This window comes from Rattus norvegicus, chromosome 3 (assembly GCF_021556685.1).
Source record: "Rattus norvegicus strain SHRSP/BbbUtx chromosome 3, alternate assembly SHRSP_T2T, whole genome shotgun sequence".
NCBI lineage: Eukaryota > Metazoa > Chordata > Mammalia > Rodentia > Muridae > Rattus > Rattus norvegicus.
The window spans coordinates 21,409,298-21,431,756 of NC_141536.1; the positions used below are offsets into that span (position 1 = coordinate 21,409,298).

Below are 22,459 nucleotides of genomic sequence, written 5' to 3' on the forward strand. Positions count from 1 at the left end.
CATCCCTGCCTTGTGAGTTGCTGTCCCTTCCATAGGGCCTGAATGAAAGCTAGGGCAGAGTGGAAAGCTTCATAGACTGGCACATTAGACAAACCACCACGAATACCAACTCTAAAAGGAAAATTGATAATTGTTTCTATATCCAGGAAGCGAGCTTGGGGGAGGGGAGGAGCGTTACCTACCCAAGTAAGTGAATTTGAACTCATTTCTGTTTGACTCTGAAGACTCCGTCTAGGAAGTACCTCTTGATGCTTAAAACCCAATCATGGGGCCTGGTAAAGAAAATCCAGCAGGTGACACAGCCTGGGATATCAGACCCAGCTCCGGACTGTGCCCAACCAAAACCTGGAATAGGCGTTAAGACACCACAGTCACGATTCAGGAGAGGCTTTGGAGACCCCAGAAGAAATCACCCTTGACACTCCCTGCTAAATTAGTCTCAGGGTGCCCTGGTCGCCAAGCAGCTGCCACAGTGGCTGCCGCATTTGCAAATGTGTGAGGTTCAGAAGGGGATCCAGAGCCACTGGCACACCTACTTCCAGACCCTGCTTCACAACCGTCCTTATTTATTAGCGTGTTTTAAAGATAATGAAACTGCAATGGGTTGGGGGGGCAGGGGTGACTTGTCCAAAGTCCCAGAGCAGGGAAAGGACTTGAGTTGGATTCTGGGGACCTCTGCTCCAAATAGGAATAAGAAAGAACAACCAATCTTTCCGAGCAGAGGGAAAAGGGGGTAGTGAGTGGCAGGGGACCGGCGGGGATTGGGGGGGGGGCATAGAAATGAAAGGGAGGGAGAAAATGGTGAAAATGAGTGAGGGGTAAGGGGTAAGAGAGGCAACCCCACCTTGGGAAAGAGGCGCAGCAAGGAAGAGCTAGAGACGCAGGGAGGGATCGCAGAGGACAGCAGACAAGAAGATCGACAGACACCGGGGATGGAGGGAGACAGAGGGAGGCGGGCCGAGCCAAACGGGGAGCGGAGCCGGCGAAGCCAGTGACGGGGCGGGAGCGGGGGCGGGGGTTGGGGGGGCGAAGAGCCCAGCGGGCGCGGGACGGCGGCGGGCGGGGCGCCCAGGCCAGGACGCTGCGGCGCGGTCGCCTCCTCCCGACGCTCCCGCCGGCCCGGCCGCCCCCTCCCGCGCCCGCAGCCTAATGACCGCGGCCGGCCGGAGCCCACTGGAGGCGGCCGTCTGCTGGCAGCTCGGGGCTCACGGGGACGGCGCGCCACAGTCAGGGTGGCAACTCCTGGGACTCCGCGGACCCTGATTGATTTGTCAGCTCAGGCGAGCCAGCAGCTACTCCGATCGCTGTGCTGCCCGGGCTCCCGGGCCGGCCCCTCAGGCTGGAGCGCCCTACTGGCCCCAGGAGGGAGCCCCTGGTCTCCCGACCCGCGCCCCGGCGCCCCTCCCCTGCCCCCTGCGGGCATCGCCAGGCCCCAGGGCTGCCCTCCGCCCCGTCCCCCCCTCAGGGCACCGTGCCAGCCCCTCCAGCGTTCACCCTGCTGCTGCCCCCCAGTCCCGCACCGCCGTCCCCTGCGCCCCGGCCCTGGCCCGGGGCCGCCCGCAGAGCCGGCCACACCCGCTGCCGAGGGCTCACCAAGGTAAGAGGCGCCGGGACTGGGAGGGCTGTGCGTAGGGCGCTGAACTGGGCCACCGTGGGCACCCGCAGGTCGTCACTGAAGCTGCGGCTGCCACCCAGCCCGGAACTTGCAAGGGCCCGTCAGGGATACGAGATGAATTGTGAATTGAGACCCTGGAAGGAACTGGGTGATAGTTACCAGTCTTCCAGCCCTGGGAGTGTAGGGTCTGGCTTTTGGGTACGGAGCTCTAGTGTCCGCCTCTTTTAAGGAATTTAATCCCTCTCTCAGTCTCTGAAGTCACCATTTCCTGGTATCTCTTTAGAGGAATCACCCCATTTCGTCTCCTTTTCCTAAACAAGAAATAGGTCTCTATTCCTCTTCCAAACAAGCCTATTTCTCCCAATTAAGAAGAGGTTGATTCCTTTCTCACTCAATTTACAAAGATTTTCTCTCTACCCACAATTTACAACCATCTCGTCTGTAGCAACCTCCCATTGAAGGCTTAGACGCGCTTTTCTGTTGCCCCTTTACCCCACTTAATTAGATGTGCAGTTCTTTAACTCAGGGCAGGAGACTGGTGTTTTTCTGGTGTGGAGGGAACTCAGAGATACTTTTCACTCAAAGCTGGGTACCATAAGTCCATCTCAACCAGAACAGCGACAGCTGCCCAGTCCCAGTCAGGTGCATGAGTATTTGTTTCCAAGGGGCAAGAAGGAAAGACCTTACCCTCAAACAAAGAATTAAGGCCAAGGGAGGCTGTTTTAGCATCTTCCATGGCAGAAGACTCTCAACCTCTGGACAGGGGGCCATATCTCGCTTCCCTCCTGCACCTCCTTAACTTTAAAGTACTTTAATGAACACACAGAGAGAAATCATTTGTTTTTCACTGCGTGGTGAGCAGTCTACAAAAAGAAATAGGAAAGGAGGGAGAAAGCCTTAACTCTGATCCCCGCAATTAGTTCCCTGGGATGAGGGGGGGGGCAACCCGGGAGCCTCAGTTCTTCAGACACAAAAGCATTTAGATCGCTTTAGACCGGTTAATCCTGAGTCTGGCTCGGGTCTCTTTTGTTTCCCAACTCCATTGTGGGTTTTGTGCAGTTTCTCTCTGTTCGAGTGATTGACTAGCCAATGGATGGTAATTATCCAAATGTCCCCTCTGTCCTTTGACTGACTTCTCTGTATTATGGGCAACTGTCATGCATTCTGTCATTCCATATCATATTACACGTATTATCATATGAAGTCCCCCTCCTTTAAAGGAGGGAGCCTTGGCCCAGATGCTGCTGCTTTTAGAAGGAAGGGCCCCGAATAATTTGTGCTGGGCACAATTTGCAATACAGAACAGGGGACTCCGGAGATGGGAGGTTCTGCAGGTAATTTTTTTTCTTGGCTGGGGGTAGGGGTGGTCTCTGGGGTTAAGGTTCTAAGGACTTGCGCTGGGAACTTGTAGTAGGTTTGCCAGATGTATTCTTTGGGTCAGATCCCTAGAGTGATTTGATGGGTCTGTGGGTTCCTTATGGAGAAACTTAGAACCAGTTTTTGAGCCCTGGATATAAGAAAATTCTACATAACTGGTTCCTTTTGGGGTAACTAGATCATAGTGGCACATGTACAGGAAACCACAGCCCTTGGGATTCTAAAATGCACATTGTACCTGTGGCCCTTTACAGGATAAGTCCTTGGACTCTTGTCCCAGTTTGCTGCCAAGCAGCTTGAGTACTGAGGAACCCACATGTATATATTTCAAACCACCACATACTAATGCTAAAGCTTTGAGAAGGGACCAGCTTTTCTTGCAATGCTTTTGCACAGTAAACTTAGTGCCCCTTGGTGCAATTGTGTGTGCCATCACTTAAGAGGAAGGCAGGATTTATAACAAGGAGGCTTTGCAGACAGAGACTCTGGGGTCCTCTGAATCTGTGGACAGAACTAAGCCTTTCTTCTGCTAAAATGTGAAAAAAGTGTTTTATTATTGCAATGGATATGAAGCACTGCCCAGATGTACAGCCTCCCAGTTAATTACCTTGTTCTTCATCAAATATATGAGCAATAAATTCTCCAGGAAGGAGGTGTGGTGTGGTGTGGTGTGGTGTGTGTGTGTGTGTGTGTGTGTGTGTGTGTGTGCTTCTCTCTCTCTCTCTCTGTGAGTGTGTGTGTGTTGTGTGTGTGTGTGTGTGTGTGTGTGTGTATCTGTGTGTAAATGGATGGATAGATGAATTTAGGAGCGAGAACAACTCACATTCTTTTTAAGACCACAGACAGACCATTTTATGGGAAGCTTGATATACTGCTGAAAGATGCTTTGAATTTTTCAATGATCAAATATACATGATCAAGCTGTGCATGTTAGGGTGGTGAGGTGTGCTAACGGTCAATGGCTATTGATCAGGCTGTTAAGTATTTCTGTTCAGTTTTAGAAATATAGATAGATCCCAGATGATTTAAAGAATTGGATAACTAAGATACTAGCATTTGGTTTCTTTGGCAAAGAGAAATGGCTAGTCAACTGAAAACATCGCTACCATTGCTTAACATTCCAACTGAAAAGAAAGGAAGGAAGGAAGAAAGACCTTGGAAAATGGGAATTTCATTAGACATGTTCAAAAATGAAGTAAAAATATTCCAAATATCTTATTTGTGGTCTGCCCAAAGCAATCACTTTACTTGACCCAGCCTTGTTCACAGGCTCAGAGTTTACATCTGTCTGCCTGTCCATCCATCCATCTGTCACACACACACACACACACACACACACACACACACACACACACACACACACACAATTTTGCAACCAGTTTTGACCCATGCTGATGCATGACTGAAGAGATGGAGAGAGAACCATTTCTTGGGGTTCCTCCACCCTTTGCTTAGGAACCAAGCTAACTAGCCACATGGCTTTCCCCGATTAACTAATTTCTTGTTAATCTAAAGATCTATTTAGAAAGGTGTGGATTGGGTGAAAGATAGAGATTTAAAGATAATCTCTAATTGGTCTGGAAAATTTAGTCCATGATACCTAGGAACACACCCCACTTCCTTCTTTTATACCCTCCTCTCCCGCTCCTTTTCCTGTCTTTCTATCATTTTTCCTTCTAGAAATTAAAAAGTGGACTTGAGAGAAAGGAGTTGCATTTTGTCAGACACCGGGGGGAGAAGGGAGTGAAAATGAACTTTAAAAATTTTACTGTTATATAGCAATCTTATTTATATAAATGAGCCAATTAGCTATTTTGTAAGAAACTCACATTCAGGGAAATCATCTCTCATGCAGATTGTGAAACTTAAGCATACAGACAGGATTGATAGTTGGAATTTATTTTTATACCTTAAAAAGACAGAGTGTAGATTTTTAGTTTTTTCCCCTATCTGTAGAACATTCTTTTCAGCTATGTGCACCTCACCAAAGGAGCTCAGACATCCCTATTGATAAATCCCCCCTTGAGATGGAACCAAAATTGGACTCTCTCTCTCTCTCTCTCTCTCTCTCTCTCTCTCTCCCTCCCTCCCTCCCTCTCTCTCTCTTTCTCTCTCAGAAAGAAAGAAAAAAGAAGAAGAAAAAAAAGGTTGATCCATCCTGAAACGGATGAATCAGCTCTGATTGGGTGGACATGCCCTTTCACCTCATTGTGTCTGACCTATCACTTAATTAATCTCTCCCAGATGCAGAGCTGTTGACAATGCCAACGATAAGCAGTATTTGGAACAAAGCAGGAAGCTTTTAAAAGAACAAGCCACAGTGAGGTTTGAGGCTCTTAAAGATGTGTAAATCATCAGCTTTGGAGAGCCGAGTTTGTTAGAACATAGCTGAATGTCAGAAATGGTCCCATGTTTGCTTGAAACTTCCTGTGCCTTTCTTAAGTCACTGATGTCTATGTAGATTCATTTTCTGCCTCTCTCTTCTCTGCTCCTGCCTCACTTTCTTCTGCCTGTCCCTCTGTCTGGATTCAGATTATCTATGGCTAGTTTCCTGAAAACTGTCCTTTGCTTCTTAGCCTTGTAATGGACTCTTCAGATCCTTTTTATACTGTTATGGCTAACAAGGTGGCCAGCCTCAGAGGCTTTGAATGACAAAATATTGACCGCATTGGCTAGTACCTACGAACGTTTGTGCTGGAGACACCTTGGTGACATGCAGAGGACATGCATTAATTAAACAACTTGCTAATTGCTGTTTAAGTTACTATATAGAGAAAATAAAATGGTTTATAAAAGATGACAATCTGAAGAATTCATAATTTTTTTTTCTGAAAAGATTGTTCAAAAACAGATCCCAGAAACTGATTTTACTTGTCATCAACTACTCAGCTTCAGTTAATGGTAATATATGGTCTGGGACCCTTAGCTGAGCCTCAGTGATGGAAGAGCTGTGTTGGGTCTGGTGCAGGTGGCACTGTTTAATAAGCAAGGGAAGAGTGGGTAATGCTTGCACAGAGAAGTAAATGCAAAATAGATCACTCTAATTATGGCTGCCCCCAGAAATGAATGCAAGCTGAACCGGTCAACTGATTGGGAAGTTTCAAACAGATCCAATTGTCCACTGCCTTCCCTCCTCCTCCTCTTCTCCCTCCCCTCCTCCTCCTTTCCCTCCTCTCTCCTTCTCCTCTTCCTCTTCTCCTTCCTTTTTTCCTTGTTCACTTTTGAGGGCTGACACAGTGGTTTGAAAGTCAACTTGGAAACGCTTGTATGACTACAAACAGGCACAAATTAAAAACCCGTGTCTGCCAACCTATCAATGTCTGCCTTAACTGTCTGAGACCCCTTTATTGAAGGGTCAACTTCAGTGACAGTACAGGATCATCTGAACACCTCTTCCGGCCAGAGACACCCACGAGCTCACTGAAAACTAGTTTTCATATTTCACGGCAGAGTAACAGAGATTTGTTTTTGTTTTGTTTTGTTTGAATCTCTTTATGCTTGAAAAAATGAGTCTATAGGAAATCAAAGTGTGAATACTTAAGCAAACAGAATTTCCCATATACCTGCAAGGGCTTTAATGATTTCCATTCATGCAAAGATAATCAAGGGGACATTAGTTGTTTTAATTAATGGGAGAATAAAAACGTTGGGGGAGGGGGAGCCTAGGGGCTGGGCTTTAGCTGAAGCATCTGTGGGAAATGACTCATTTCTCACCTAAGGAGACAATGGCAGCTTCCCTGGACAGCAATAAAGATTTGCTAATCAGACCTAGGGAAAAGTTGGGCTGGTCTTTTGCTAAGAGTTCTGGATGAGATAGTAGTCATGTTGACATCTTTCTCTCCCAAACTCACTATTCTGGTTGGAAGGTTGGAAAACCTTCCAAAACCTGAACCCACACCAAAGAGAGGAAGTTTCTGGACTCCCAAGGAAGGTACAATTTAAGTTGAAGTCTAGTATGATCTGGGATGGTAAAATCATGTCAAGGTTGGAGAGCACAAACCAGGATCCCTTGGTTAGGATAACAGAAAGGATAGGGTTGAATGGGGTGCTAGGTGTGGGATGACTTGTAAGCAGTAGTAGTGTTGGAAAATGGTACAGTCTTTTAGCCTTTGGTGGAGGATCCCTGGAGAAACCAAACTCAGAATCTTGAGGCAAAACCTCTTTCTGTTCTGTGGAAGTGGTTACCAAACCCACCTTCAGGCTAGTGAACCATAGCTGGGCACCCCAATTTATTAATGCTGGTGTATGTGAAACTCATAAAAGATTTATTAGAGAAACTTGCATTCAGAATGGAGTTTAGGGTGTCTTGCATTCTGAGAGGGATGGTGGAGATGCCTTCCAATAAAGAAAGACGGGTGGGAAAATTTCCCAGTATCAAGTGCATGCAACTAGAAGAGATGTCAGCCACCTGGTGGTTCTTCTACTTCCTCTCCCATCACCACATCCCTACTTCCTCCTACAGAATCTTCCTGATTCTCATTTAACTAAGTAACTAAGGTTCCCTATGTGGGAAAATTTTATTGCTCTCTTTAATCTGAAAGACTGAGAGCAGGAGCTAGCAAAATGTCCTTTTTAGGACTGACTGTTATTCTGGACTAAGTTAAAAAGAACTGACCCTCTGGATACAAGATGTCCTCATAGCACATGAAATGCAAGGCCTCTTGTTGTAATATCCACTTTCCTTTTCATTCCAGGGCAGCGTGTATCTTTTTGTGGAAATTAGCTGGAGGAAGGAGGAGAATGCAATTAGCTATTGTGTATTTTGTTGCAATTGTTCTTTAAGAATAATTTGATCTGACAGATTTATATTGTTGGCAATGTTATTTGAGGAGGGCCCAGATACAAACTTTCCACACCCTAGTCAATAATGGTAAATTGTTTTTGCTGAAGGTGAATAATCTCTGACCTAGAATTCGTATTTCTTTTACCAATTCCCTGTAATAAAATTGAACATTTTGTCACCACTTTGAAAAACACTGCCAAACACCTTAAAACACATGTCACATGCCAGCAGCCCCTCATTTCCCTCCTCCGGGAGTTTCTACATCTGGAACCATAATCACAGATAAAAACCTTGACAAAATTGCATCTGAGCACATTCCTCTCCACAGCCCTTACTTTCTCATAACATTTAATACAATATTAATACCTGCTACTACCGAAAGGCAGGAGGGAGGCAAGGGCTGCCAACCTTCACATTTCCCGATGCATCGTGTTCAAACCTGAAATTCACACTTCGTGTTTCATTTTAAGTTCAGTGCATTTAACAGGGCCCTAGAGAGAGAGCGCGCATGAGCCCTGGTTAGTTCCCCAACCTTCTCAGCTGACGCCCAGGGAGGCTTTTTCTCCCCCCAGAATTGTTCAGATCGCTGCAGGGAGAAGAGGAGGAGGAATTGGGCTCCTGTTTGCCTGCCATGGGCCAAGCTACTTCTCTGTTCTAGTGTCACAGACATGGTGCTCCTCTTGGAAATAATGAAGGTCCCACAGACTTATATTGTGTCGATACTGGTGATCAAGCAGATCTCTGTAAGGTTGTGACCAAAACAATGTACAGATTTCATAGTGAAAGAGCACATTTGCTGCTGCAGACAACCTCTCTCATCAATATAAAACAGCCTTCTCTAGCCGAACAAGGCCCGCAAGCCTGGGGGTGGAAGACAGTCCTCATTGAAGATGATGGGCTCCTCCACAGCCTCTCTGACCCTCACCCCACCTTCTCCTGGTCCTGCCTCCTCCCCACATACCTTTGCCTAGTGGGGGAAAAAATCATTTCATTTTTCTGCTCTATAAGAGAGAAACAGGTTAGAGAGACAGCAAAAGTGCAAGAATCATTCCCCAATGGGGTCTCCTGGGGGCATGAGGGGTAACCTGGAGACGGATTTTCAGATGCTGGTGGCTTTGTTCAGTTGATGCTCTCAAAACAGATCAGGTCTCTTCCCACTTAAAATGTAAGCATCCAGGTTTCTGAAATGAGTAACCAGCATCAATAACAGGAGAGAGAGAGAGAGAGAGAGAGAGAGAGAGAGAGAGAGAGAGAGAGAGAGAGAGAGAGAGATGAACGGTACCAGCAAGCACAGAGAAGTTAATGCTTTATACAGGAGACAGGGGCAATAGTGGCGGGCCACTGGTTCTGTGACCGAAGCCAACAGCTTTAGGAAAACAGTCCTTTCCGTTGTGAGGCCGGGAAGAAATGTTGGCAGAGTCTGTTTCTCCCCCACAGTTGTTATTCAGAGAGGTTTCCGGAACCCTAAACCCCAGCTTCATCCTCAGAGCTTGAGGCAATCCTTCAGTAGCACCAAGCGGGGAGCCCCAGGCAGGAGAGTCTGGGGCCAAAGGGTGGGGCGGTTCCCCTACGCAGAGCCCTTCCAGGGTGGCTCCCCAGTCCGAGGTTTGTTCTTTCCCTCCGGGGAGACTCCAAAGGCTGTAGAAATCTGGGCGCCCGCTAGCTCGCTTGTCAAAAAGCAAACTGTCTTCACATACTCCAAGAGTAACATCCCTGCCTAGGAAGAGGAAGGAAAGAGGCAAAATAAATAAAACCAGTTAATGTTGTAGTTAACTTGCAAATCAAGTAAATCTGTTGGTGCCGTATTTGAGAAATAAACCACGAGAGCGTCACAGCAAACACACACTTCTGAACGTCTTCATTTTGATTTAATGGTATATCAGCGTCAACTATCGCTTCCTCTGCTGGTACACTCGGCCTGATGCCGCGGGAGGAGGGTGCCCATGTTTATCACCGAGTGAGATGACTAATTACACCTTGTCAATCACCGGCTATGAAGACATAAAACCAGCGCGCACAATGAAATAGTTGCCTGCAGCGTCAATTAGTTGGCGATTCCGAGGGTATTTGCGTGGCCCGGCTTTGGCCGCTCTAATAACGGGACAGAGCGCCGGGAACAGCGCGCAGATCAATCACCCTGGTTCCGCTGCGTCCGGCGCCCTCCTCCCCCTCTCCCCTCCTCCAGCCTGGCCTCACTTTTTCCTTGGACTGGGAGCTTCCTCCCTCCGCGGCCCCGGCCGGGTGGCGCCGCCAGCCCGGGGAGCCTCGGGAAGTTTGCGCGCCGCATCTCCGCAGCCGGCAGCCGGGAGCCCCGCAGCCTTCGGGGAGCGCCAGGGCTGGTGGCCCTTTTGTTGGAGAAGGCGTGGAGGAGCGCTTTTGTTCTGAGTTAGTCACGGTGGCCGGCTGGAGGCTGCTACCTCATTATGCGGCGGGTCTGCTAGTCTGCGGGGAAGCAGATGGTGGGGAGGTAGGCAGTGGCGACAGTGACCAGACCTGAATCCCGTTCACCTGTCACCTTCCACAAAACGCAGGGTACCGGGAACTAAGGGTTCTCTACCCGTGACAGGGAGAGGGTCGAGGGCATTTGTGAATCTTTCATTACCTGTCCAAGCCTGATACCCCCACCCCCACCCCATCCCTTGCCTTTCTCTGCGGCTCTTCGCACAGTGTAAGTGTCACTCACGTGTCAGGATCTGTGTTTACAGCCTGTTCCTCGCCTTGCCTAGTCTCCCAGGACAGGGCAAAGCGGTTGCACGACGTCCCCCAGTGATTAACAAACTTGGCGGCCTCTGAACCCAGGGCCCGGGTGCCCAGATGCCTCCCCGCGGCGGGAGATGCGCTTGAGCCTCCAATAGACGCTATTGCGTCCTAGCCAGATGCGAGGAATAAATAGAGAAGTGCCCCGGGTGGGAATCCCAACAGCCGGAGAGTTGAGGCCAAGGATGGATGGGGACTGCCGGTCAGAAAGGTGGGTACTGAATGGTGTACATCTCTTTATGGCTATAATTCCCTATCCTCTGGGCAGCTTTTAACCAGAACCATCAAGTATCCCCTCCCCAGCTCTGAAGGCAGTCCCTTGGGTCCGGCCAGCACCGAAGGCAACACCCCAGGCTTTCTACAAAGTTTCTTGCCCCTTGAACAACCTCCAGATCAACACTGGTGACTCTCAGATTCAAATTTCATTTCCTACTTTCTTTGAGAAAAAAAAATCTGTCCCAGATACCCCAGGATAAGGTGCTAACATATTCCTAGAGTTGACCGTGGGCCAGTGTCTGTGTAGGCGCTGAAGGACTGTCTGTGTGATTGCACATGCATGTTCCCATCTTTAGATTGATGGTCGTTCCCCAAAGTTAGGGCGTCTTTGCACATGCAGTGTGCACGCACACGTGTAACTTGAAGAGTTTTTGCAAATACACCTGATAGGACAGGAGATTAAGTAGGCTCATCTTAGCCTTAGGAGTGTTAGTTCTGGGTGTTCAGATGCCTCCTTGGGTATGATGTCCACCTGTATACCCCCTGCACTGTTGGACTGGTTATGGTTTTGTCAACAAAACTAAAATTCGGCTGTTTGTATTTATGCCAAAAGAGATGAATTTTCACACACGGATAGGAGCTTAGGCACCACAAGTGTAACACACTTGTGTGCAAAAGTTATGTGCACTATGTAAAAAGGTGTGACTTTATGCTGCCTCAACCGTGTGTCCTGTGAGATAAACTACAGAGGTCCTGGTCCTGGCTTCCCTTTGATTGTGCCAGGCAAGCAAACTGACATTTCAGACTACATTTCTACCCCCTATCACATGGAAAGAAAGCAACTTGCAAGATGAACCCAGAAAAGGAGTTTCAGTAACTGACTTGCCCTTTCCTTTTTTACCCAAAATCGCTTTTCTTTTCCTTCCCGAATGCCTCCCTATTTCACCAGACACCTAGTCATTGCCCTGGGTTCAACCAAGAGACTCAGGGCTTGCAGTTGGAATTTGCTGGGCAGACCATGTTATTGTTAGTTCTGGTGCAACCAGGTGGCTGGGTGGATTCAGACTGGGAGAGAGTGAGTGCTGGTGGGATGGAGTAGCCCATAGGAAGAGAATAGGCCTGTGGTCTTTAAGAACTGCCAAGTATATCCCGGTGTGAGAAGGTTTGAATAGGAAAAGAAAAAGATGGAGCGATTAAGAAATTCTCTGAGTGCCTACTATGTTTTATACATTGTCCATTCATTTCTTTCTTTCACCCAAACACCCAAAAGGAGGGGACCTTCTTGCTTCCCATTGAGAAAGTCAAACGTTGTAAAGGAGGTTGAGTCACTCTCTCAGGATCACACTGCACGGACGTGGCAGAGCTATGGACTCCTTGTTTCTTTTTCTGAGTTCCTAAAGACATGTCTTCAGACTGCAGAGCTTTTGGGAAATCCAGGAGCAATATGCCTGGCAGTACAGTCCCTAGCTCGCTTGGAACGAGGATATGCTCACTGGCCCCTTTACCCGTGGGAGTTACTGCTCTCGTGGCACTTGCGCCTGGTTCCCGGGAGGGCTGCGCCGCTGCCGGCAGCGCGGAAAGAGTAGCGCCCTAGACCGGAGCCTAGCTAGGCGGGAAGCAGCCGAAGGCTCTTGAAACTGTACTCCGGGTCGGTCTTCTCTGCCCCTCCCCACCCCCAGGTTCCAGAGGCCAAGTGGGAGAGTGGAGATCTCCCCAAGCATCCTTTGGCAGCGCTTTCTTAGGATAGAGACTCCAGGAAAGGTTTAATTTTCCTTCCTGAAGAAACACAGGAAACTGTTCGCATCTTAGAAACTCCAAACCCGCGCTCTCCCTTCTCCCTCCCTTGCGTCTCCTCCTCCAGCCTCGCCCACCAGCTCCCACCACCTCCTCTCTCCGCTCCTCTCCTCCTCTAGCCTCTCCCCTCCCTCTGGGTCTCCCGCCTTCCCGGAGCACGCGCTGCCAAGGCCTGGGGCGCCGGGCGGCCAATGGCACGGCGGCAGGACGTGATGTCAGGCGCGGCTGTAGAAAAGGCGCGGAGGCTTGCGCTGGCGCGGACTGCGGAGCCGAGGCTGAGCTCGGCGCGCGCTTGGGTAGTGTTGCGCGCGGCTGGGCCCGCGGCCGGCGGCTCCTCCTCCCACACTGCTCCTCCTCCTTTTTCTCCTCCTCCACCTCCTCCGCCGCCGCCTCCTCCTCTTCCTCCTCCTCCTCTTCAATTCTCCTGGTGGCTCGGCTCAGCTCGCAGGCTTCGCGGAGACCCCTACTCCAGTTCGCCTTTGGTTGGGAACACACCCCGGGGGGAAGAGACGTCCAGGCATCTGGGCCGCCGCGGGCACCTAGCCGTTCCTGGGTGAACCCCGACTGCAGCCACCGCTGCCTGGGGCAGAGTTTGCGCCCCTGGTTTGCGCCCTGGGCGCCAGAGCCCAGCGAGCGATGCCTGCGGCGTGAAAGCACCCACAGCGGGCGCCGACCTCTGCCCTGGTCTCCCGCCCCCACCTCACCCCCTGCCCTTGTGACCCTGGCTTCGGCGCCGCCGCCCAGGCGCCCCGCGATGTAGCTGCCCCCACGCCTCGGCGGGAGGCGTCCTGGCCCGCGGGCGCCCGGGGCCCGGAGCCCGGCCTGGGGGCGCAGCCGAGCTCGGGCGGGGCCGGGGCCGGGGCCGCGGTGGCGATGCACTGGGCGGGTTAAAGCCGGGAACGCCAGGCAGCTGAGGCGGGGGGCAAGCCCTTCCTCCGGGCAGCCGCGTCCCGGGTCCCGCCGCGATGCTGTTCCACAGTCTGTCGGGCCCCGAGGTGCACGGGGTCATCGACGAGATGGACCGCAGGGCCAAGAGCGAGGCTCCGGCCATCAGCTCCGCCATCGACCGCGGCGACACGGAGACGGTAGGCGCGCGACTGTGGAGTTGGGGCTGAGAGCTGGGACCTGGCGGGGCCAGCCAGCGCCTCTGTTCCCCGAACTTTAGGTAGAGTCCTCCGAGACGCACGGGACCAAGGCTGAGGGATCCTCGGACAGGGTGCGAGGCCCCGGGCGCCAGACTCAGGGGAAACCCGGTTGCTAGAGCGGAGGAGGGAGTCAAGGTTGAAACCCAGATCTGGACCGCGAGGGTGGAGGAGAACGTTGTTCTAGAAGTGGAAGCGCGAGGCCACTCTCTTCTCTCTGCTCCTGGCGCTCCAGTCCACAGTCCTGACTCTCCACCACTACTAGGCTGTAGGTGCTGGCGCCAACGCCTCGGGGGGGAAAAGGGAGGACCGGTGGAAGCTCTAGCCGGTTTGATTCGCTTTCAGTCTTCTGGCAGTCTGGGATTCTGTCCTTAGCTCAGTTTCAGGGCCCTGCGACATCTGGGCCAGCACTTTCCGTTGATCGTGACCCGTGTTCCTAACTGGCTAGATTTGGCCAGGCAATGGTTCAGAGTTCAGGCTCCGGCCTGGCTTCTGCGCTGAAGGAGACTCCATTAGGTTCTCTGTACCTGGCTCTGCCGTCCCGGCCCCAAATAGCCTCCCCCGGGGCCAGACTAGCAGACGCTGCCTAAGCAGCGGCTGCAGTGACCTTTAGAGACCGAGGAGGTGGGAAGTCTGGCCTGAGTTTATCCCTTCTAGAGCCACAGCTCGGTGACCTCCGGGTTTCCCTTGAGCCCTTCGTCCTGGATAAACCTCCGCTGTTCAGTTTGGTTTGGAAAAAAAAATTCACATTGGGCCTGTCTTGCACCCTCCTGGTAGGACGCTCTATATCCCACTTAACCCTCTCTCAAGACCCAAGCGGGGACCCAGAAGTTACTGGACCTTCCCCGGGCTGAACCTGTAGTCTAAGGATCAAGAGGATACTGAGGCTTGGGGCCAGGAACCCTGCTGTCTCTCTGAAGAGGAGAATGTGTGCAGCAAGACTTTTAATACTCACCTTACTTTACCCCCTTAGTTCTTTTCTGAGGCCCAGCACTTTTAATAAACACTTTGAGGAATTCCCTTGGATAGCTTGTGGGGAGAGCCTCCTCTGTCCCAATACTTAAACGCTGCGGGAACATTCCTGGGGCAAGGGCATGGGGGCAGGAACAGGAAGACCTAAGGCCTGAGAACAACTTAGAACTGTAAAGTGGTGCTGCTGCGGCTGGGCTCGGTGGTTGCCTGGATCTGAGTGGTGCAGCTTGGGCCTGTTAGACCGAGGAAATGGGCTGCCTAGATAGACCGTCCTCTAGGCGGATTTCAAAGATAGCCCGGGCCAGGGAAGGAGCTCAGGGCGAGTTTTCTCGGTGGGAGCACAGCTGTAGGCTGTCCCTTATGGCGGCGTTCTGTCTTTCTCCTTTTGCAGACCATGCCGTCCATCAGCAGTGACCGGGCAGCGTTGTGTGCGGGCTGTGGGGGCAAGATCTCTGACCGCTACTATTTGCTGGCAGTAGACAAACAATGGCACATGCGTTGCCTCAAGTGCTGTGAATGCAAGCTCAACCTGGAGTCGGAACTCACCTGCTTCAGCAAGGATGGCAGCATCTACTGCAAAGAAGACTACTACAGGTAGATCCTACCCAGACCCTGCTGGCCTTCAGGGGCCACACCTTCCACCTCCTTTGCTTTTACTCCCAGCACAGGTTGCCCTACCCAAGACCCTTCTTCTCCAAGCCAGCACCCACCAACATTTGGTGACAACTTTCTAAATTAGCAATATGGGGCCCCTTTGGAAAGAACCCTGAAAGTACGGGAACAGAGAAGCCAACGTTACCCTCCTTTCTGAGTTTAGGGTGCTTAAAGGGTCAGCTTGGGTGGGTGGGTGGGTGGGGTCTTCACACTACTTTTCTTTTTGAAGTTTCTTGACTCAACCAGTGGAGACGAAAATAAGACACCCCGAAACTCTGGTTGATGTGAGACTGAACTGGAGGGAGAGCTAGGATAGCTCAGCAGTTCTGGGTCTTTGGGGGTGAAGTGGGGAGTGAGGCTGGTAGTAAGAGTTGGCCAGAGTTAAAGAGTCAAGGTCTTCTTCCCTCCCCAACTTTAGAGCTAGGGTCTATTTATGGATTCTCTCTGTGTGTCTCTGTCTCTATTTCTCTCTTTCCCCATCTCTGTTTCTTCCAAATTACAGCGGTGTGTAGGATTCCCAGGTGCTGGTCTGGAGGGAAGGGGCAAAGGTTGAGGAAGGGGTAAGTGAGGGAGTTTCTCCCCATTCTAAGTAAAGTCTTTCTTAAGACTTGCTCAGATTCTGAATAAAGTAGACTCTCCTGTGGGTGCGAAGATAGCTAAGGGAAACTATTTCAAGCAGGACCAGGCCTGGGTTAAATTCTAGTTCCCTCTTCACTAACCCTCTAACTGGAGTCCAGGCTTTCTATCCTGAGGAGGGGACCCCACCCACCCCCCAGTGACAGCAGCAGCACCTGGAGGAGGAGTATAGGGATATGGGGGGATACCCAACCATTTGTCCCCACAGCCCCTCCCTCCATGGTCCCCACAGGCGGTTCTCTGTGCAGCGCTGCGCCCGCTGCCACCTGGGCATCTCGGCCTCAGAGATGGTGATGCGTGCTCGGGACTTGGTTTATCACCTCAACTGCTTCACATGCACCACGTGTAACAAGATGCTGACGACCGGCGACCACTTCGGCATGAAGGACAGCCTGGTCTATTGCCGCTTGCACTTCGAGGCACTGCTGCAAGGCGAATACCCGGCACACTTTAACCATGCCGACGTGGCAGCGGCGGCAGCGGCAGCCGCAGCAGCTAAGAGTGCAGGATTGGGCTCAGCTGGGGCTAACCCGCTGGGTCTTCCCTACTACAACGGCGTGGGCACTGTGCAGAAGGGGAGGCCGAGAAAGCGCAAAAGTCCAGGACCCGGGGCAGATCTGGCAGCCTACAACGCCGGTGAGTGCAAGATCGTCTGAAGCCTTGGCGGCGGTGCCGGGAAGATTTCAGTGTGCTTGGTGTGCAGTGGGTACTCTGGCCCCTGTCCCTAGGCACCAGTTAGAAAGGACTTTAGCACTGCGCTTCCAGTCTGCGCTCCTTCGGTTGAAGCGTTAGGTGAGAATGCATTAGTTCATTGGTGACCCAGGTGCAGGAACTTGTCACTGAGAAATTGTATTTCGGAGACGCCTTTGGTTTGCCTCACCCGCTTTGCTGTGCAGAAAGTGCGGGGTGGCGGGGAGAAAGAAAGGCGGCGCCGACCCCAAACAGGCTCCGAGTGGCGGTGTGGCCGAGGGTAGGAAGACCAACAGCTCTAGGCAGTGAAGGTCCCAAGAGAAAAGGCTGGCAGTGGCCGAGAGCACCATTGGGTTTGGCTTGCAGCCCGGTTATATGGAATGTCCCCAGGGCGGCAGGCTTGGAGCTGCAAGGGCTATGGGTCCTTCTGTCCAGCCGGATCTTCCAGGTCTCTTTCTTTCCCCTCCTAGCAAGCAGCCCTCACCAAAGAGACTGGAACTGGCAGGTCCTCACAGTGGGCTGTGAGGGGCTCAATTCGCATTTCTTTGTCATCCGGGGCTTTCCAAGCGTACTCCCGCACCATCCTGTCTCTGAACAGTTGCGGAGGTTCTGAGGCCCAACATCTGCCCGAAGTCTGCAGGGCCAGGAAAGGTTTAGGACTCGCCTGGCGTTCGAACTAGTTTTATTTGCAGTCATTTCCCCCTCTTAAGTTTGTAACAACAAACCCGATGCTTATTTTTTTTTCTTTCTCCTTTTCCCCTAGTCTAAATCACAAGATATGGGGGGGGGGGTTGCAAAACCAAAACAAACCAAGGCTGCGGGGTGGGGGGAGAAATTAGGGTCATTAGGATTTTAAATAGTCTGAACTCTTTAAGGAGGGAAATGTGGGCTAGTGGAGTAGGTCTTTTTTTTTTTTTTTTTTTTCGGTCCAACGAAATTGCTGGATAGAGGATCCTGGGACCTATTAGGGAGGGGGAAAATGCAACCCCTGATTGGATAAAGTGTTAAAGTAGTGGTTGGTTCGGCGATTTAAAATTTGTCGAAAGTACTACTAAAATAACGTTCTTTAGAGCTCACATCCTCATCACTCACTAGCCTTAAAATAGAGTAGATCCGGTTCAGGCCCGTTTCTCCCCAAACCACGTGGCCTCTATTTATCAGGTGGGTCAGCTTCCCTAAGAAAGGGGGGAGGTATGCTCCGGGGTATCTGGTGTTTGGGGAGTTGTCTGATGTTTTCTTGGACGCACCAGTTTGGCGCCTGGTTTGTTACTGTGCAAAAGGAGAGTGAGAGGTTTCAAGATTTATTTTTGCATTTTGTTGATCAGTCTCGTCCTTCTCAGGAGGCGGCAGAAAGATGTGGCTGGTAGCTGAGTTACAGAAAGGCCCCCTCTGCTACCTCATTTTTCTCTTTGGCCCCCACACTCTTTCAATCCCGTCCTTTCTGTTCTTTTCTTTCCACTTCTGTGTTTCTCGATTTGTCTGCTACTATTGCGCGCGTGGGTCTCGGCCTTACCCGGCCTGGACTCTTAGTCCTGGGAGGAACAGCGCTCAGGCCCACAGGCAGTGGCTGAGCGGCTCAGTTATTCGGGGCTCCCGGGACAAAGTTACTTGCCGGGCCTAGACCGACTTCCCTAGATCTTTTCTTTCGCCTCCTTCTTGGTCTCCCGGCGGGCGCCGGCGGAAGAGAAATGGCTACAATGTGGGCCTTGGAGTTGCTGGGGTTGGAACGTGGGACCCAGATAGTGAGAGTGAGGCTGTGGGCTGTGTGTGCGGGCAAGTGCTCTTGGAAGGATAACGCGTTCTTCGGATTGCGAGGACACCAGTTTGCTTGTGTAAGCGCCCGGTACCTAGGGGCCAGACACAGGGACACTTTGCAAACCGGCGCCCGAGGTTAGGGGGCTGTCCTACCGAGGGAAGGGGCATAGCGGAGGAGGGGGTTCCCTGGGCCTGGGGTTCCTGGAAGGGTGACCCAGGCCTCAGGTCGTAGGGTCGGAAAGTTCTTCCGGGGCGGGAGCTGTGGCCGCCCGCCTCCCACGGACCCTCTCTGGTCTTGGCGTGCTGCCCTCGCCCCAGAGGCAGGCCACAAATCTCCCCAAAACTGGAGCGGGGCTTCAGGTCGGGTTGGGGCTCACGATCGGTGGTCGGAGCCCGCTAGGGGCCCTGGACGTGCACTTTGCGGCGCTGTTTGAGCGCCACAGCCACGGGAGTCTGGGGCAGATCGGTTGACCAGCTCGGCCTCCCTGAGCCCCAGCTTTGTGTGTGTGTGTGTGTGTGTGTGTGTGTGTGTGTGTGTGTGTGTGTGTGCCTGGCGGCGTAATTACTGATTTGATTCCAATCCATTATTTAGACAATTGAACCTACAGTCTCGTCTTTAGTAAAATGAGGCGAAGTCAGATTTGATTACAGGTTCAGTCCCAGCGACAAGAGCTCGAAACCCGATGGGTTAATAACAGATCACGAGTAAATTATTCATGATTTTACGAGCTCTTTAGCTCCATTGAATCGGCCTAATTGAGAGGAAAAAGGGGGGGGGGAGAAAGCCCTGGTCCTCCCCCCCTTCTCTCAGTCCCTCGCTCCTCCCCAGACCTGATCTTGGGGAATCCCCACACGGCCCCGGGCTTTAGGGGCGCGAGTGAGGGGGGTCTGGATATCGGTGCCTCTTCCGCCGTCCTGGCTCCTCCAGGTCCAGCGCCAGCTCTAGCTCCAACTCCGGCCTTCATGCTGACCGGGGGCCTTGGCCGTCCACCTAGGGCTCCCAGACTCCTCTCTCCTGGCTCGACTTCTTAGCCAATAGCCGTTTGGAAAAGTCTTCTCCATAGGGTCCTTGTCTTCTTGAGCCCGGGGATTAGTTCTGTCACGCGGACTCCACACCACATATCCCCCTTATTTCGGAGACTCTGCATTCAGCGCTCTCTTTCTCCCCCACCCCTCCACTTCCCCTCTCCCGGCTTTCCCGTTCTCCCAGTTGCCACAGCTTCTAGTTCCCTACTCTTTTCCCTTGGCTCTGTCCATCTTCCCCCTCCCCAGCCCCCATTCTCTAGCTTTATACCTCTGTCAGCTCTTCCACCACCACCACCCCCCTCCGTCCCACCTTCCCCCATAGTAGGCCGCTCTCAGGGCACCTCCCTTGGGCCAACAGGGCGCCAGGGTCCCCACGGAGCTCATTAACAGCAGTGAGGCCCAGGTGGGGGCTGGGCAGAGGGATGAGCCCAGAGATTCCCCCTGGGGGAGGCCTGCCCCAACCCGGCAGAACTGGGGGCTGGGAGGAAGAGGAGGGTCCATTCCCTTGTGGTTTAGTGCTGCTGGCTAACAGGAGTCATGTTCTGATCCCCTTTAAATTCTTCACGCTGGATGTTCTGGATGGGAACGCTGGTTGAAGGAGGGGTTATCTGTATGCTTGGGTACACGTGGATACAAGCCCTGATGTAAGGTCGTTCCTAATTTACAGCTCACGCTTTGAAGTAGGATCCATCAAGGCAGTGGCATTTGGGTAAGGGTAAAGGGGTCCCCCGAGAGGGCTTTCTAAGTAGTGTTGTCGGGATAACCACTTAATTCTGAATTTTGGGCAAAATTTTACAAGTGTCCTAAGAAGCATATAAATGTTAGATAAAATTTTAGTTTCCTTTGGGTCCCTGCAATCTTTGAGACCTATGATGGTTGACGGTTAAAAAAGAATTATCTGTTGTTTATCAGAAATTCAAATCTAACTGGGCACCGATTGCATTTATTTGCTAATTTTGGCACCCCTATTCTAGGCATGGACTATGTTGAAAGATACCTTTCCAGTTCTGTAAAGTGTGGTGACTTGGGATGAAACGAGGGCTTTCTGAGGGATCCTCAATGCCCTCATCAGCTGAGCAGTTATTGACACCCAAATTTTCTAACCCCTTCCCAACCAAGAATCCCCCACAGACCCTAGTAAAACCCCTCGGGATGGGGATGGGCTCCCTAAAGAGTCAGGCTTTCTCGACTTCCCTGGAGGCGGTGCAGCAGGAAAAGGAGAGGGGGGTCAGCCTTTACCAGTGTGTGAGAGTGGCTTCCTTTCCTTGGTTTTAGTTTTTTCCTGCCTCTAAAATAGGAAGAGTAGCGGTGGGACAGAGACGCATATAAAGCCAGAGCCTAAGTTGCCATCTTTCTCCAACTTCTTTCCCTCCCAGTCTACCTACAGCTCTCTCCGAAGGATGGAGAAGCTTCTAACAGCTTCCCTGAACAAACCCAGGGAGCGGCTCACAGGGCAGTGCTGCGGAAGACAAAGCTACATCATATAGTTCCCAGCTGTAGACCTGGCGCTGGGGGCCCTGGAGCCCACGGGGTCCTTCGGGGAGGGAGTGTTGATGAAAGTGGGATGAAATCGAGGCTGTCAGTAACTTCTGGATGCTGGTGCCATTCACTGCTAAGGGGAGATGGAGACTGCAGGGTTTTCCTTGGCAAGTAACTTGGGAAACAAAAGAGTGCAGGACCACGGATGGCAGGCTCACACCACTGTCAGGGCCTGGCTTGCTGCCTTCCCTTTGTGTCTCAACATCTGTAAAAAAAAGAAAAAAAAAAAGAGTTGCTTTAACTGTCCAGCAGCTCTATGCTTGCAAAGAAAGCCTTTTAGGGGCTGGCAAGCTAGCTCAGTGGGTCAAGGGACTTGCCGCTAAGTTTGTAGACCTGAGTTCAATCTTCAGAACCCCTTTCCCCAACCACACACAAAATACCCGGAACCAAAAAGTCTCCACTGCTGCTCTTCAAACGACATGATGGCTTCTGGGGGTTTCGTTTTGTTTTCCAAAGGTTGACTCCACTATTTCCTAGGCAGGTCCCATTTTCAGAGAGCTTCGTTTTCTCCTTATCTAAAATGGGGATATTATTCCCATTTCAGCATTGTTTGTGCACACAACCGGGTTCCCGGACTAGATGTGTTTGTCAGTGGGCGGTGTGGACTTGGCGACCAGGCAGAGTCAGGAAATTCACCTGCTGCTTCTGCGTCCCTTTCCCAGCGCTGAGCTGTAACGAGAACGACGCGGAACACCTGGATCGCGACCAGCCCTACCCTAGCAGCCAAAAGACAAAGCGCATGCGCACCTCCTTCAAGCACCACCAGCTTCGGACAATGAAGTCTTACTTTGCCATTAACCACAATCCCGATGCCAAGGACTTGAAGCAGCTCGCGCAAAAGACCGGCCTCACCAAGAGAGTCCTCCAGGTCAGCTGGGCCAGGGTGGGGGCATCTGCAGCTGCCAAGGCCTGAGGCAGAATCTCACACGGACCAGGACTTTTGGAAGAACTTTCTGCCTGTCTGCCTCTGCCTTCTTTCTCTCCCTTTGTAGTTTGTCTTAGGATGTCAGCCTTTTTGCCTGCCATCACATATTCCCAGTTTCCGTCCTCATTTTTTCCTCTTTGTGTGGTCCTCTGTCTTCATACTTGATTTTTTTTTCCCTCCTGGTGGTAAACCATTTTTAGTTATCATCTATTACTCAAATGACTCTCCAACATGCTCATGTTTTAAGAGGCTCTAGTATTTCAGATGAATCCAGAACCCTCCTGCTTTGTCCCCACCCAAGGGACTTTTAGTGCCTTAAGTTTAGTGCCTCTCTGTCCATTTGCCCCCACATCATTCTTCCTTTTCTTGGATTTTCTTCTGATAGCTCTAACTTATCTCCTGGGTTGTTATTCGTTCGTTCGTTCGTTCGTTCGTTTTATGTTGTCTGCCTCCCAGACTTTATAGGGAACAAGAGTTGGAGATGCTGTGGTGTTCTAGACAGGATCTGGAACTTTCATGGGAATCCCACGCTCCCAAAGATGTTGAAAACTCTAGTCTGCAACCCCAATGTGTGGCAC

At 51.5% G+C, this 22,459-nt stretch overlaps 1 protein-coding gene across 10 annotated transcripts in view; it reads left to right on the forward strand.

Moving 5' to 3' along the window:
* The first annotated feature begins 976 nt into the window (after window positions 1-976).
* The window catches only part of Lhx2 (LIM homeobox 2), a 30,375-nt gene continuing 8,892 nt past the window's right edge, over window positions 977-22,459 (forward strand). Inside the window, exons 1-5 of one of the 10 annotated variants that reach the window (XM_087651510.1) lie at window positions 1,053-1,597; window positions 15,048-15,250; window positions 15,813-15,870; window positions 16,179-16,582; window positions 21,619-21,824. In XM_087651510.1, coding sequence (XP_087507636.1) covers window positions 15,217-15,250; window positions 15,813-15,870; window positions 16,179-16,582; window positions 21,619-21,824 — 702 coding nt within the window. In that variant the 5' untranslated portion in view covers window positions 1,053-1,597; window positions 15,048-15,216. Of the gene's footprint in view, window positions 1,598-12,800; window positions 13,953-15,047; window positions 15,251-15,812; window positions 15,871-16,154; window positions 16,587-21,618; window positions 21,825-22,459 lie in introns of those variants that run through there. The other 9 variants (XM_087651509.1, XM_087651512.1, XM_087651507.1 and 6 more) reach the window with 9 other exon arrangements.